At 36.8% G+C, this 16745-nt stretch overlaps 1 protein-coding gene across 12 annotated transcripts in view; it reads right to left on the bottom strand.

Annotated features, from left to right (window-relative positions):
- EXOC1 (exocyst complex component 1) overlaps positions 1-16745 on the bottom strand; it is a 34887-nt gene that overhangs the window by 3079 nt on the left and 15063 nt on the right. For 5 of the 12 annotated variants that reach the window (XM_075149129.1, XM_075149135.1, XM_075149130.1 and 2 more), the window contains 9 exons: positions 15407-15556; positions 13817-13922; positions 10394-10438; positions 9070-9233; positions 7253-7363; positions 6700-6776; positions 5918-6146; positions 4929-5112; positions 2515-2714 (listed from right to left, as the gene is read on the bottom strand). In XM_075149129.1, coding sequence (XP_075005230.1) covers positions 2515-2714; positions 4929-5112; positions 5918-6146; positions 6700-6776; positions 7253-7363; positions 9070-9233; positions 10394-10438; positions 13817-13922; positions 15407-15556 — 1266 coding nt within the window. The remainder of the gene's footprint in view (positions 1-2514; positions 2715-4928; positions 5113-5917; positions 6147-6699; positions 6777-7252; positions 7364-9069; positions 9234-10393; positions 10439-13816; positions 13923-15406; positions 15557-16745) is intronic. The other 7 variants (XM_075149132.1, XM_075149137.1, XM_075149133.1 and 4 more) reach the window with 3 other exon arrangements.

Here is a 16745-nt window from a genome sequence, read left to right as displayed (position 1 = left end):
CAAGCAGTTAGTTAAGTGGCAGCTTAGGTGCTGGCCAGAGTCAACCCACAACAAGTGGGAAGCAGCAATAAAGCATTTTAATTTTCAAAAAGCGAATACATCTTGGACTTTTCAGAAAATGAATGGCTGAACTCCTGCTTATAGAAAAAGAAACGAACAGTGGAAAACATTCAGTGGGCAGAATCATAGAATTGTTTAGGTTGGAAAAGACCTTTAAGATCATGCAGTCCAACCGTTAACCTAGCACTGCCAAGTCCACCACTAAACCATGTCCCTAAGAACCACATCTACACGCCTTAAATACCTCCAGGAATGGTGACTCAACCACTTCCCTGGGCAGCCTGTTCCGATGCTTGACAACCCTTTCAGTGAAGAAACTTTTCGCAATATCCAATCTAAACCTCCCCTGGCACAACTTGAGGCCATTTCCTCTTGTCCTATTGCTTGTTACTTGGTAGAAGAGACCAACACCCACCTCGCTACAACCTCCCTTCAGGTAGTTGTAGAGCATGATGAGGTCTCCCCTCAGCCTCCTCTTCTCCAGGCTAAACAGTCCCAGTTCCCTCAGCCGCTCCTCATAAGACTTGCGCTCTAGACCCTTCACCAGCTTCGTTGCCCTCCTTTGGACATGCTCCAGCACTCCAATGTCTTTCTTGTAGTGACGGGCCCAAAACTGAACACAGTATTTGAGGTGCGGCCTCACCAGTGCCAAGTACAGGAAGACGATCACCTCCCTACTCCTGCTGGCCACACTCGTTCTGATACAGGCCAGGATGCCGTTGGCCTTCTTGGCCACTTGGGCACACTGCCGGCTCATATTCAGCTGGCTATCGACCAATACTCCCAGGTCCTTTTCCTCTGGGCAGCTTTCCAGCCACTCTTCCCCAAGCCTGTAGCGTTGCATGGGGTTGTTGTGGCCGAAGTGCAGGACCCAGCACTTGGCCTTGTTAAACCTCATACAATTGGCCCCAGCCCATCGATCCAGCCCGTCCAGGTCCCTCTGCAGAGCCTTCCTACCCTCGAGCAGATCAACACTCCCGACCAGCTCGGTGTCATCTGCAAATTTACTGAGGGTGCACCCGATCCCCTCATCCAGATCATTGATACAGATATTAAACAGAAGTGGCCCCAATACTGAGCCCTGGGGAACACCACTTGTGACCGGCCGCCAACTGGATTTAACTCCATTCACCACAACTCTTTGGGCCCAGCCATCCAGCCAGTTTTTTACCCAGCAAAGAGTACACCCATCCAAGCCATGAGTAGCTAGTTTCTGCAGGAGAATGCTGTGGGAAACATGTCAAAGGCTTTACTGAAGTCTAGGTAGACCATATCCACAGCCTTTCCTGCATCCACTAGGTGGGTCACCTTGTCATAGAAGATCAGGTTGGTCAAGCAGGACCTGCCTTTCATAAACCCACGCTGGCTGGGCCTGATCACCTGGTTGTCCTGTACATGCTGTGTGATGGCACTGAAGATAATCTGCTCCATAACCTTCCCCAGCACCGAGGTCAGACTGACAGGCCTGTAGTTCCCCAGATCCTCTTTCCAGCCCTTCTTGTAGATGGGCGTCACATTTGCTAACCTCCAGTCAACTGAGACCTCTCCGGTTAGCCAGGACTGCTGACAGATGATTGAAAGTGGCTTGGTGAGCACTTCCGCCAGCTCGCTCAGTACCCTTGGGTGGATCCCATCTGGCCCCATAGACTTGTGTGTGTCTAAGTGGTGTAGCAGGTCGCGAACTATTTCCCTTTGGATCATGGGGGCTTCATTCTGCTCCCTGCCCCTGTCTTCCAGCTCAGGGGGCTGGGTACCCAGAGAACAACTGGTCTGACTATTAAAGACTGAGGCAAAGAAGGCATTAAGTACCTCAGCCTTTTCCTCATCCTTTGTCACTATGTTTCCATCCACATCCAATAAAGGACGGCGATTCTCCTTAGCCCTCCTTTTGTTGCTAATGTATTTACAGAAACTTTTTTTATTGTCTTTTATGGCAGTAGCCAGATTAAGTTCTAGTTGGGCTTTGGCCCTTCTGATTTTCTCTCTGCATAACCTCATGACATCCTTGTAGTCCTCCTGAGTTGCCTGCCCCTTCTTCTGAGTATGAACCTAAGTCAGCATTCCGTTTAACACTTAGTTCAACTTCAGACAGAACTTTCCTAAAACTTTTCTTATTGTTCAACAGTTCAGAAACTACAGTAATTTTCTCTGCATTTGAGGTGGGGACATTTATCCCAAACTTCCTGATTACTTTTCCCCTCGCTTTTTTCTTCCTCAAAACCATTCGCTTAAGACACAACTGATGTTTAGTCAGTACTATTCATTGCCATGAAAAATTTGTTTGGTTTTTTTTTCATCCAAGACTGTTACCCTCATGAGTAGAGTACTCTTGTCAGGCATGCTTAAGTCTAATTCTGATAGATGCAGTGATAAAGAGGTCAGATAGTGCAAACTGAACGATTGAGAAAGACTACTCTGTAACATTTAAATGTATATAAGTTCAAATATACTTACATTTAATTTCTCGAGAGGCTGTCCGAGTGAGTAGATTACATAAGATTGAAGATGATCAGTGTATTTCTGTTTGGCTTCTTTTTTCTCAGCTTCAAGACAAGAAATTTTCAAGCGAGAAAGTGTTGCAAAAATATGATGGAAGTTCTCCATCATGACCACATCTCTGGGTGTTTTCTGGCTTTCATTAGCTACTTTCTCAACTGAAAGAAAAAGGAAGCAAAAGACTTAAAATACCAAAGGACAACCAAATTCAGAAAAACGTAACCAATAACCATAATACTGTCAGAAAAGGAATTTTGTAACATAAGAAAAAACAGATATGTACAGGCTCTAAGACCATGAAATTTGTATGCCAAAAAAATCACTTATAAAAAGATACAAAATAGTGACTACATACAGTTATTTACATAAGTGAGAAACAACCCACATTCTGTGGAGGCTTACAAGCATGCTTTCATTTTCCCTAATAAATTTCACATGACAGAACTATTTAAGAAAGGTCTCATTCCCCTCTTTGCTAGGACAAAGTCTTCAATAAGGTAGTGGGTTTTTTAAAATTTACTTCCCAGTCTCTCAATTTTTGCTTAGCTTATTAGTTTTATGGTCAAAGTTACTGTCAATCCCCAAATTTAATAATAAAAATGGATAATCTTAAACATAGGTCTCTTACTTTCATCCCCTCCCCCCCCCCCCCCCCCCCCCCAAAAAAACCCCAAGGCAGACAAAAGAAATTCTACGCATCACTCCCTTATTGCACCTAAAAGCAGGCTGAAAGAGGATGGCTTCAACAAAGAGCACAATTAAGTCTCTATGCCTGTTAATCCATTAATCATTTTGCTGAGACTACCAGGGTGCCCACCATGAAAGTGATCCTGGGCACCAAAGTATCAATAAAGATCACAAATTCATTTTAGTCATAACACTGAATTGCCAAGTAGGAAAAGCCTGCTACTGCCAATTTTGTTCTTCCCATATAATTTTCTAACCACCCCCCCCCCCAATTCTACCTGAAGTACTACACCTTTCTGACCTGTTTCAAACATTACTTGTAAATTAAACGTCCTACTGCATTAAACACACTGCTTGCACTGATTTTGTACACAGTTTTGACTTTGTTTCATCTTCATTCTTTACTTCTATCCCTTATCCTCCTCCATCATGATTCTTTGTTCTTTAAGTTTGCTCTATACTTGTCTGAAAGAGATTTTGTTTCTTCTTCGGTGTTTGCCTGGCATCATTTTGAACCCCTTTTAAAACATGCTTTTCTAAATTCTTCCTACAGTAGCTATTTTATCATTGTACGGTTTTGCCTGTCTATTGGTGTTTGCTTAGTTTTATCACTTGAATAGTGAATTCTTAAGGACAGAAAAGTTGGGTGCAATCAAATAAAAAACATTTTCAAAATTTACTGTCCTATCAGCTGGGATGCTCCTGCTGACTACATATAGACTCTGGTCTACTGTTTTATGAATTAATGCCTCTTCACGATTTCCTAATATGTTCAGAACCACTATGCTGTAATTTCTCAAACTAGCTTTATTGCTTCTACTGTCTCCTCTTGCTCAATCTTCCCCTAAAAGTCTCAGTGGTTGGGAATTACTATACGTGGAGTTGTTTGAAAATTTGCAGGTAAATCAGCACGGAGAGGTCCACCCATCCGTATCCCCCATTTTAAAAGAAGGACAATTTTTCCAGAGTTCATTGGCTTCCATATTTCCCCTGCTTTTTGGTTTGTTTGATGTTTGGTTTTTTGGGTTTTTTTTTTTTTTGGTTTTGTTTTGGTTTTGTTTTTTGGTTTTTTTTTTTTTTTTAAACGTTAAATAAAACCAGTAGAATAAGGGTGTTGCTGCTGTTTTTCCAGACTATAGCTGGGAAAATAGGGAGGACTGGAGAGACATTCTGCTGTGTCAGGCTAGGACACAAAGGACCTAATCTGCTTAGAAAGGGTCAAATTCATAGCCAGAACTCAAGTGATTTATTTTAGACAGGGCTGTGAAGAGAAACAGTATTAGGGCCAAATGCAAGGGATCCCATCCAGATTCATCTCCTCGTTTAAGCTACACTGGCGGAGAAAAGACAGGAAACCACTTCAGATTGAGCACGTCATGTTGCTGTCATCTCCTCTCTTCCTTCAGAGTCTTAATCACTTCCCTCTGTCATAACTGAAATTTACTTTACAGGTATGTACAAAAGGAAATATCTACAGTTTGCTCTGAAAAAGTATATTACAATCAAAAGGTTTACACTTGCTTTTCTACCGATAACAGAGATAACTAAAATTTCAGCACAATAGGAGGCATGTAGCTTGCAATAGAGAGTCTTAAAAAAAAAAAATGATGTTAGTTGGAGCAAAATTATATATAAATACGAAGAAGCAATCATTTTAGTAATTATGACAACCTCAGAAGACCTACCACTGACAAAAACAGCTCTAATAAGTTTTATGTAGGCTTTATCTAGATCTCCTCGTCGTTCTGCATTTTTGAAAATTGATTCAGCGAGGGCTGCAAACTCTTCAAATTCAGCAACAAATGGAAGGATCCCAACTTTACTCTTCTTTGAGATTTTTACTTCATCCATCTGCTTCATTTGGTTACTCTTAAATTTAAAACAAGAACAGATGTTAGCCTCTAATATATGACTCCAGACCATGTAACAACTAGTAAAAGAAAAGAAAAATGCAGACATACTGAAAAAACTGACATTTATTTAAACATGGAAATAATTTTATCTTTCAATTAGTATATCTACTTAGTCTTCTTCCCTTTCTACCCTCAAAAATTTCTTAAGAAATAAAATAATCGGAAAGAAAAAAGGAAGATGGGCATGTAAAATCTTCCAGCTTTTATTCTTTGTTTACTTACTTAGTATTAAGAAAAAAAAAAAAACAAGAAAAACACCCAAAAACTTATCCACCAGAAGCAATTAACAATTTTCGTTCTATAGTCTAACAAGGAAATTTGCTTTTCTGATTCAGCCAAGCTAACAATTCCTTTTGCTACAGGAAGTTTCTTTAATATTCTACTGAAATTTTATTTCTGAGTATAATAAAAAAAAAAAATCAGCTTCAAAATATTTTAAGCATTAAACTGATCAAGAATGGTCAGTCTTATTATGTTGGCCTAGAGTCAAATTACAACTAGCTCACAGCAGTGAGAGAGCGGTCATATTTCTTACAAATAGCTAATTATTGAAGAAAACTGGAATGGAGAGGAAAAAGAAACACAACCACCAATTAGTTTATCTTTTTTGAAGGTGTGGCCAGTAGAAGAGCAATAAAGTTACTCATTTTCACTTCAAATTAAAAGCAAAAATTTAACTATAAAGAAATGCAAAATCAAACTGGGTAGCAGTGGGCTTCCTATATTATAGTTAGCTTAATCAGAATAACTAAAGAACTTACAATGCATTTATCAAAGTTCCTTTTGACAGTCACCAAGACATTTCCAAGTGTTGTGCTGAGGAAGGAAGCTGGGTCCACATTTTGTGCTGTCCATACATGATGACTCATCTTAACTAACATATAAAGGGAATTAAAGCTATCAATCTTGTCCCCCAGCGCTATAAGATTATTCAGCTCAGGTTCAATACAACGAAATATTTTTGTCATCATTTGTCGGATCATGTCCTTCCTATTAAAAATGCATAAGATAAAAATATTACTCTGACAGTTTACTAGGCTATTTTACATGTTTTTTGATAACATTTTTAGGACAAATTTATTGGATATGGTAGTCTCATTTGCATTCAACAAGTCTCATGATTTTCAGAATGTTGCTAAGGGAAGAAATGCCAACGCCACACAGTAAAAATCAATAGTCACAGGTATAAAATATTCCCAAAAGTATTTTCTGTGTGGAAGCTGCCATGCACTCAAATTCAGAACTTTGCTAAGCATATTTTCCAAAGCATATTTTATATATTACAGCGCCTAGTTTCACTTTGCAAACTATTAGAGACTTAAGCATCCTTTTTTATACTACTATAGACAGAAACATCCATCCTATCCTATATACAAAATTTTTTATATTTACTGACACATTCAGTGCCCAGGTACAAATTAAGAATTCATTATTCATTTTCACTAAAAGGGAACAATTTCTGATTATAGAGAAAAAAGTTTTATATGCCAAATAAATTCACATGTAGGCTTAAGTATCAATAATATACAACAGCAGCACATACTCGGATGATATTGTTTGTGGAACACCAGAAGTGTATGAACGGGATAAAGTTCCTCCATCCATTTCCTCCGCTTCATTCTGTAAGAACAAGGAATGTATATACAGGAAGCTGAAAGCTTGTCTCCAATTCTATATTTAAGTGATAAGTGTATCTGACAAAACCAACATAATTAGCAGCTTTCCCCCCTCCTTCCCCGCCTCTAAGTAGCAAACACAGTGGTTTGCAAGGTGCTGGCAGTTTTCTGGTCACGTTCCCCAGAATACAACACTTTCCACAATTACTCCCCCCTGCCTGCCTACGTAGCACGATGAAGTGTTTATTGTGATCTTATGAAGAAACAAAGCCATGGCAAAAGAAACATGTCAGTCCTTCTTTAATAGATTTTGTATTGGTCAGCCAAAAATAAAGATTCTGCCAGCTAATGGAGAAAAACAAATTACTGATCACCTGGATCACATTACTGCCAGATAAATTCAGAAGTTATCTTTTAAACAAGTCTCTTATGAGGCCTGTTCAATATTTTTTACTTCAGTGACAGAATTAAGAGTCATACCGTTGTTGTTCCTGAGATGCTCTGATGTTGCTGTAGTTTGAAAAATTTACTAATGAAGTCCTGTTCCGCCAGACACAAAGGCTCTAGTTCACTTAATACTTGCTCAAAAATCTAAAGAAAGCCAAACATTTTATCAACACACCAAATACTAGGAACAGTTAGTAATACTAATTTTAACTGTTTTGTTGCATAGGATTTTATACTTTCTATCTTCAGTAACCTTTAGAAGGCTTATTTCTACTTAATAGAAATGGAAACAGCTGGTACTTGTATCTTTAAAAGTGATACCTGCATTTTCAACACAGTCCCTTCTCATCCATGTAACATTGGGAAGAAAAGAACAATCTATGTTTTTCCACAACTGGAAGTTTTCTAGTCACAGCCTGAGGAAGGACTTTTGTGCTATAATGAAAACATTTGCATTTTAATAGTAAGTCATGGGTTCTGCCACCCTCTTTTCTGCCTCGGTTGCTGAGAGGAAAAAGACAAAATTAAAAGCCTCAGGGAAGAAAAACAGGTAAACTGTGTATGTAGAAGATAACTGCTCTGTAGAAAAAGTTTCTACATAGCTGCCACAGAAACCAACAGCAGGTTTTGTACTGAAATAGAAGTATTCATCGTGATTTTTAGATTTAATCTAAAAATGAAACACTATTTTGGCAATAATTCATTAAAATAATTTAATTTTATTAATACAAACTACTGAAATTTTAAGTCAGGTGTTAGACATACTTCTAATCTATCATCTTTACACAACACAAATTTTCTCTGCAAGTATTTAAGGATAAAGACATGCAATAATTTACATAAATTAAACCAATCTAGCCACATAGTAAATCCATACTGTTGAAAATTTCCCTAGGAAAAAAAAAATTGAAAAAACCTACTAGGTCAGCATACATTAGTCACACTCACATGTCCCCAATGGGCATGAGAGAAAAGTCAGAAGTTGAAAAAAATTAGCACAATACTTGTGTAAAATTGTTTTTAAAAGCTATCATTTTAATTCTAGACAAGTTGCTGCTGCAGGTGTGTAATAACCGTTTCAGGCATATAGTATTTCCTTCCAGAAAAAGATTGAGCAAGGATTTGAAGAAGTCAGAAGAAAAATACTCATCTCCATCAAATAATGCAATAGAGTAAGAAAATTATTTTTATCTCTCATTCTGATAATAGCTCACAGTACTGAGGAGTTAATTCAACAAGAAGTGAGGAGTACTGTCACTTTTAAAGGTTCAGCAAAACAAAACAAAACAGATGCTGAGGACAGCAGGTTTTTAAACAGATGCTGAGAACACTCCAATAACAACTTAGTGCCATTGGTTAAAGCTGAAAACTGATGATAACTTTGATGTGAAATTAGTATGAATAAAATTTTAGGGCCATGCTCAAGTCCTGGCTAAAAGAAGATTATGCTTTCGTATCTTTCACTTTTGCTGGCAAAATGAAACAGAACACATGAACATTTGCATTGAGGAAGAAAAAAAATCAGTTGAAGAATCCATCAGTTCAATTCCTATTTGCTTAAACATGCATATTGGGCTTAAACTTAATAGACCATTTTTTATGCTTGATATTTGTTTACAGATCACACTAAGCATACAAAGGAACTAAATGGAATCTTACAATCAGAGAATAACACTCTGATCTACATATTTCTTAGAAACGGCCTTTATTAGATGTGTGGTGCATACAGAATTTGAAATCTGCATGTTTTAAGATTTAAACAGCACAGATCTTTAAACTATACAAGAAGGATATGCAAGACGCCTCTAAATAAAACTAAGCAGGAATCCTATGCAACATTTTGGCTTTACCTTATCAAATTTTGTTCTATCGGCCACATCAAGGTCAGAGGCAGACATGTTTCCCATATCCAACAGTGAGGATGACTGAGACCTACGGTTTCCCGAACTCTGAACAGAGAGTTTATTTAGGCTAGAAGTAGACCCAGTCAATTTTCCAGAGCTTCCATGAAGACCTGTGAAATAAAGACACTATGAAGGAGGGAAGCAAAGGCAGAATAAAATACTTAAGAAGAACAGGTTCATTACAGAACGTATGAGATCAAGAGTTGCTAGTAGTCCTACATTAAAATCAAACAACTCAATTTTTGTCTAAGCTGCAAATGCTTTTGCTATGAACACATTTTTTTCTCATTACAAGGTAACTGAAATACTTCAGCAGGTTTCAAAGTACAATGTAGCCCTCATTGTAAAGTATGGAAAAAGGTATAAAAGGAACAAAACCGTGAAATATAGGAACACTGGCATAGATATTCTCCTTGAAAGCTTGGAAGCAAAGACCAGTTATGATCTTTGTGAATGTACTTCGGGCAAAGGCTGCCACAAGCAGAAGAATTAATCGACAAGAGGGAAAAAAATTAAAAAGCTTTATAAACACACAGGCACTTTTTCATCTGGAACTTGATCTTTCTGCTGTTAACATCCTTTTGTCTACATGGTTTGCTCCAGCTATTTTGCTGGATCTACAATCCCATAGTAACTCTACTACTAATGGTCCCCTCTCCTTTTGATCATAATTAACATTCAGACATTTCTTCCTGATATTGTGGGGCCTTCTCCTCAGTGAGGAGCATATCTTTTTACTTTCATTTTTTCCAAAATTTTCAGAAATGTTGCGACATGGTGGAGAAAGCTAGTTAACAAAAAAGACCAAGAAATCGTCAATATTTGACCCCCACGTAAACTTCTCACATCTCAACCACAAAGAAACTTAAAAGCAATCCTACAAGTTTCATTTAACTGCTATGTCGGTATCTAATCTAGGGACACAAACAAGACAAAGTCTATAGATCTAATAAAAGTTTTTACCTCAACCTACTGGAAGAGTTGGAAATCTACGACAAGCTCTCAGGCACAAACATATTTTTTTAGATCAACTAGTAGCATGGGAAAACCAAAAGATGTTGCCTTTACCTGCAAACCTTCTCAACTTCTATGTTGGGCCATTTTAGCCGTGCTTCATTTTCGCCTTGCAAAAACAATGATTCTGCTAATGCTTATTTCATTCTGAACAGAGTGCTTCAGTGTTAGGTCATTTTTCCATGATGCAGCACTACATCTTTACATTGACACACATGCATTGACAATACCAACTAATGCAACTAGTTATACTCACTCTCAGTTTCCTGTTTGACAGCACTTTCTTTTCGAGGCAGTGTAGCTGGGATGGATTAGGTTGCAAGCATCAAAGACAAAGACAAGTTAAAATGCAGTTTGCACAAACCATGCACAAGATGCAAGTTAAGCTCTAACTGGAAAGAAACATGCGGAGAACTATAAGCAGCAAGTAACTACATTGCAAACACATTTAGTTGGAGAGGTACTATTCTAGAAATTCAGTATCTAAGCTACATGGAAAACAGAGTAAGTTTCTAGGTATTAAACTTTACTTTTTCTTATACAGTGTGTTCAAAGAACATTTTTGGTAACATGTATTTAAGTTCTTCCAAATTGAGAAGTCCATTAAATTAGGGTTATATTTGTCAGAGTTAATATTGCAAAAGACTCAGTTTCCAAGATCAATCATCATATCAATAATAGATGTGAAGAAATTAAAATGTATTTATGTAATTTTGTACTGAGTCAGAGATATTGTCCACCTCTTCAATTTAAAAAACACACACCAATACTGCAAAATCATTCATATCGACAGTAAGACTGGCTAACCTCTTCTGTTGTTCGCAAATCAGGACGTTTACATAGAGAATACATCTTTTGTATTCATGCTGCACCAAAAATTGATGACTGCAAATTCGGAGAGGATGAAAACAATAAATATATAGTAAAAAAATTTACGAGGTGTTTTTTTATTTTTCCTGGTTTTTGCAGAATAAAACAGCTTACTCAAGTGGACTTCAATATGAAATTTAGAGTAAGTGGGCATTTGTAGTAAATAGAGAATCCCTAACCAGTAAAAGGCATTTGCATACATACACTAAAAGCAGTATGTGGTATTAAGATCTTGATGAGGATGGATGCTACAAGCCCCCCAAAATGGAGCAGGCAAGCAGAACCTACTGTAATAGAATGAGTAAATACTTCTAAATGCCACAAACATGTCTTAAATACCAGATGTTCTCAAGTAGGCAATACTACTGACATTTATAATGTCAAACTCAAATTTAATTCCAGCCTAGTTTTTAGATCTTGGGGATTTTGGCAGTTTTTGAATAAAAAGGTTTAGGCCTGATATATTTGGTATATGCATCTGTCACACATTGGTCCCACTTCTTCATTATCCTCAATTTCCAAACGCACGGGACTATATTACAGAATGCGAAGAACTACAGGCAAAGATCAGGCCCTGGACAATCTGGGAGCCATAGTGGCTTTTGAGAAGCCACATCATATAAACATATGACAGTAGTTGCACTCTTTCCCACATTGATTTTATGGTATTTAAGTATCAAAGTCTTGGCTTAATCAGAAAAAAAAGGAAAAAAAAAAAGAAAAAAAAAAGACTAATAAGACAAGTGTGAATGCTCACGACCCAGATTTTTTTTTTTGCCATAAAAATGCAGACAAAGAACCTTGCACTAGCACAGAATGCCAGAATTCTCCCAGCATCCCCTCTGCGTTTGAGGCATTCAAATAGCAGTGCTATTCCCAAAGCACAAAAAAAAGGCAAGAACACACACCAACACAGCTTGGAAACAGGTCATCTTTAGTGTCCGAGTACAACCGGAGCATTATGCACCTAAACTATTCCTTAACTAAGTTTACTATTACGAAGTGATGTATTTTAAATTAATGTGCAACTAGTAATAGTACAACCACTATCTTCAACATAGAAACCTTTGAAATTACACACTGTTATAAGCTGATACAAAATAAATACATAACTTCACATTTAAATGGTGAAATGAAATCATATTTGGATAAGGAACAGCTTTTTAAACATAAGTAATTTGCTTTCCTTCTTTATAAGATTAGTACTGAGGACTGAAGCTTTTTTGATCCAATTCATGGTCAAATTCGCTTGTGGCCTCAAATATGTGGCCACTGATAACCATTACTTAATGGCTTAATTACCATTCATAACATTAAGAATTCTAGGAGAGTCCCCACTGGATACAGGTTCCAGTTTTGGCTTTGTGACTGGTTCTTACCAATTTTCAGAGGACTGGGCACTTGGGTCAAGTTTTGCATGTCAGTCAGTCACCAGCAAGACTCAAACATAAACATACTCTTTTTGTATGATTGTGAAAATGTAATATTACAAAAGAAATCAAAACAAGAGAACTGGTTAAAAAAAACCCTTTGCTATTCTCCTCCTTGAATATTCTGTACAAAGTTCAAACATGCTTGAAGTTTGCACAAATACACAACAAAAGCCTTCTCAAAATGGTCTCATGCTGGTGAATTGAAGGACCTCTTTCTCCAAAATGCCTGATCACTCCAAAACATTTACAGAAGTTAGGAAATAGCTACAAAAACTGTCTCCTCACAAATGCAAATCACAAAAGTGCCAGGATAACGTGTTTAGAATGTTTTAGAAATCAATTTGTAATAGCATAAAGTGTTTAGTTCTTGCAATAAGCTTTTCAAGATTTATGAATTTAACTCTTCTGACAACGACACATTATGGCACCACTTGCTCTCCATGTCCAACAGCTTGCCAAGACTTATCTTTCCAGATTCCCCCTCCCTCAGTCAAGCCTCACCACTCTCCTGCTTTCTTCCTTTCATTACTTTTTTCTGTTCTCTACCATCAAACTTCAAAGCACAAGTTCAGGACCCAAAATAGGCTTGACAGAACTTACTAGTTAAAGCTGCACATCATTTCTGAATTTAGAATTTGGAAACTGGTGAACTGTGGCAAATATAAATATTTTAAACAAGTTTTGAAACAGTTTAAAATATAGAATAGCCAATATATAAATACACCTATATCACTATTGCTTTCTAAGTATTCAGGTTATTTTTTTAAAAGCTTCACTTTCATACTCACACTAGATTATTTAATCCTAGCAGGAATACATACTCCCTTAAACAGAAAGACCTACAAGTTAACAAAGTATGATTTCTAGTCTCAGACTACATAGGTGAATCCCACTGAAAACACAATGAAATACCCAAGTTTCCTTAGGCAGAATTAGCATTAAAATTAGCTTCTTCAAAATGCACCCAAAACTTACTAAAAGCAGAAGTAATAGCAGAAGAAACACACACACATGCTGCCCAAGCTTTCTTTAATTACAAAAGTTTATTTTCCAAATTTGTTCCAGTAAGGAAGTGTGATAGTTCAAGTAATAAAATATGGTCAGTAGTTTGTTAAAAACTGAGTGTAGATTTGAAAATCTGAGAAATACCATATTTTATCCTTCTATTTTGACCAATTTCACAAGATTTCAGTTGTGATACTTTGGCCTTGTGGAAGTCAGAAGTTTTACCAATCATATTTTTCACCCAACTTCTTCCACCTTGCCAAAAGTAAACAATTCTACACCATTATAAAATTGGCTGTAGGTGGTGTAATGAGTATTATATAAGCAAATAATAAGATTCAAAGCAAGATATGTGCCTCCTGGAAGCTTACCAAACTTTTTTCCTTCTCTGGTTGTGCCCGTCATCTTGATCTTGGCAACTTCAAAGAAATCTTTTATTTCCCTTTCATATAGTCGTGATAAATAATCCATATAATTCTTGAAAGAAAAATGTAGAGTTAGTTAACAGGTATACATATTGACTTTGTTCTATTACAGTTAAATAGATCTTAAAAACCAGCAAGTGTGTAAGTTCTACTAAATAACAAACTGGTTTGGACTATATATGTGTGTGTATGTATATATATTTATGTAGCATGCACAAAAATATATTCATTATATTTAAGCAGGTTATATTTATTTTCCTAGGAAGTTCACTGAGCATCAGAAATTGCTACTTCTCCTCCTTAAGAAAAGATATGCAATGTGGTACATACAAATAGGATTACTAGTGGTAGAGCATCACAGAATTCAATTCAAGGGTAGCACGGAGAAAACTCAGCACCATTCTCTACAGCCTCTTTTACTATGACTTTGGGGAATGACTTTTACTATGCCCCAAAAAAAGCAAATAGGATGCCATTCCTACACATCTTCCTGAGTACGTGACCTCCTTTATTACTATTCTCACAAGGAAAACAAAAGACCAGAAAACTTTGGGAGGCACAAACTCTGTGTGCCTACTTACTACAGGATTCAATCAATCCCAAAATAATGTTTGCAACACTGCCAAAAATAAGCTCAAATTTTAAAAAGACAAGAGGCACAACAACTGAAATAAGTTTGAAGATTATCTGGTTTGTTTAGATTTTTGGTACAAAGGCTAGAATAATGTTTTATTTATCAACAAAGATCACCCAAGAATTTTCTCCTGTGTTCAAAATTTCGTTACTTAGCACACACATAAATATGTAAGCCTCTCAATTTTTTATTAGAAGATCACAAAGATGTCAACCATTCATTGACCATCTGCCTTACGCTGAAGGCAAAAGAACAACTATTTCAAAGCCATTTTAAGAGTCTAATTTAAATCTTCCACGGTTGAGTTTTTAAGAATGACAGTACTTTAATAAAAGACGACTTGTTCTATAAGGATTAACTTTCCCTTGACTTCTATCTAAACATTTTCTATACTTCTGTAGTAATTTTTTTCACTGCATGTCAGTTTTAAACAAGGTAGTTAAAAGTTACATATATACAAAGCCAAAATATTTCAATTTAATCTACTTTACAAGAGACCTCTTAAGTTTGTGATATTCCCAAGTGAAATGAAGGTCTGTTGAAATAAAGCTGTCACATAGGCAATAAGCACATCAACATGAAAATAGCATAATTATTTTTCTTACTAGACTGTAAAATGGCAAACTTGTTTTACATAAATATTAAGATTAATATCTTATGATACTTTAGAACAGAGACATAGAATCTTTGAGGGGAAAAAAAAAAAAAACAAAAAAGGATACAACAAATGCCAAAAAATGAAGTTTCCTATTCCAAAGAAGTACAAGAAAAGAGGAGCAGTGAATTAAATTTAATATAAAGGAATATTAAAAGGACATGCACATACACACAGGCAATTCTTTTGACTCTCAAAAATAGTATATTGTGTTCATTCTCTAGCATCATTTGAGCACTTCACATACCTTTGTTAGCCCTTCATATTTTCCATAATCTGTGTTCTTGAGCCACTCCATCAGTTTAGCATATCGAAGTAAATCTCTGTGAAATGGATGGTGATTGGGTAACGTCAATTCAACAGAGTGCTGGGCAAGAGTAGAACTCTGATCGTGACCCTTGATAAGAGAAAGTATTAAAGTAAATCTGGAAGCACTATACATATGTGCTAGAAGTTTCCTGAAAAACTTAAAATTAAGACAACATCCCATTCAGACAAACAGAAAAGCATCAAAATATCTTGCATAGAAACAAAGTCTAGAGATGCAGACTGAAAAGATGCCTAACATAATACGGATATATGGATAACAGATATTACAGTTGTGGCAGGTAATGCATCTTAGTAAGCTTGTTCATTGTAAGGCTCTTGCTGTTTACCACTTTGCCTTCAGGGTGAGTCAATCTGGCATTTTTCGCAAGAGATGCAAGGTACACCTGAGTGAAGATTTAATGACAAGTATTCAACTGTTTCTGAAAAATTCTAAGAGGTTATGACATTATTTCTCTAAACAAACAAACAAAAAAATCCATTGCTGCTTCTTTTTAAAGATGTTCTCATATACCATAAGACATTTCAAGTCCCCAGTCAATGGCTCAGGTGTTAATGATGAGCTTTATGCTATGCCTCTGAAAATCTGCTCCAATTCAACCCAATTTAGTCCACTTTGGCCAAGTCTTGGTCAAGTCTTAAAAATATCAGTTCATACACGTTCTCTCTCCCTCTACACAAATGCAGACACACATACACTTTCAGTAAATATTTACTAGACTTAAACAGTTAAAACATGCAGCATAAACCAACCCATTTAACAGCAAGCTACTAACTTCACGCTCCTCCCTTTCTGTGGCTTATTTCCTGAAAAACACACTATCCTTTAAGTGAAGATCACATCACATTGCTTGAACAACATGTGAGTTAGCTTTAAGCTTTCACTTGCTTGAACTCGCAAGCTTCCTGGGCAATTCAGGAAGCAAGCAAGGTAAGACCACAGTTCAGCCATGGAGCAGAACATACAACCATTAGCCCCGGGTTAACGAAGGGAAGGATGGAACTTAATTTCAAAATGGCTTTAATATTTTCTGTAAAGTCTTTTTTACTAGTCTTGCAATAAATACAGCCATAGAACTGGATCTTAAGTATAGTTTATGCCATGGCAGCATAAAAAGATTGTCCTAATTGGTCTCCAATTCCTGTAGCATAACATGAGGGTGGTTTATGCAGGTCAGTCAATGGCAGTCCCTGACAGAGGAAGCATTCCTGGACAGTTCTGTCTTGCATGTGACAAGTTAGCAGAATACAAACTATAC

This window comes from Calonectris borealis, chromosome 4 (assembly GCF_964195595.1).
Source record: "Calonectris borealis chromosome 4, bCalBor7.hap1.2, whole genome shotgun sequence".
Lineage (NCBI taxonomy): Eukaryota > Metazoa > Chordata > Aves > Procellariiformes > Procellariidae > Calonectris > Calonectris borealis.
Note: the sequence above shows the minus strand (reverse complement) of the source record. Positions and strands in the feature narration are given on the sequence as shown.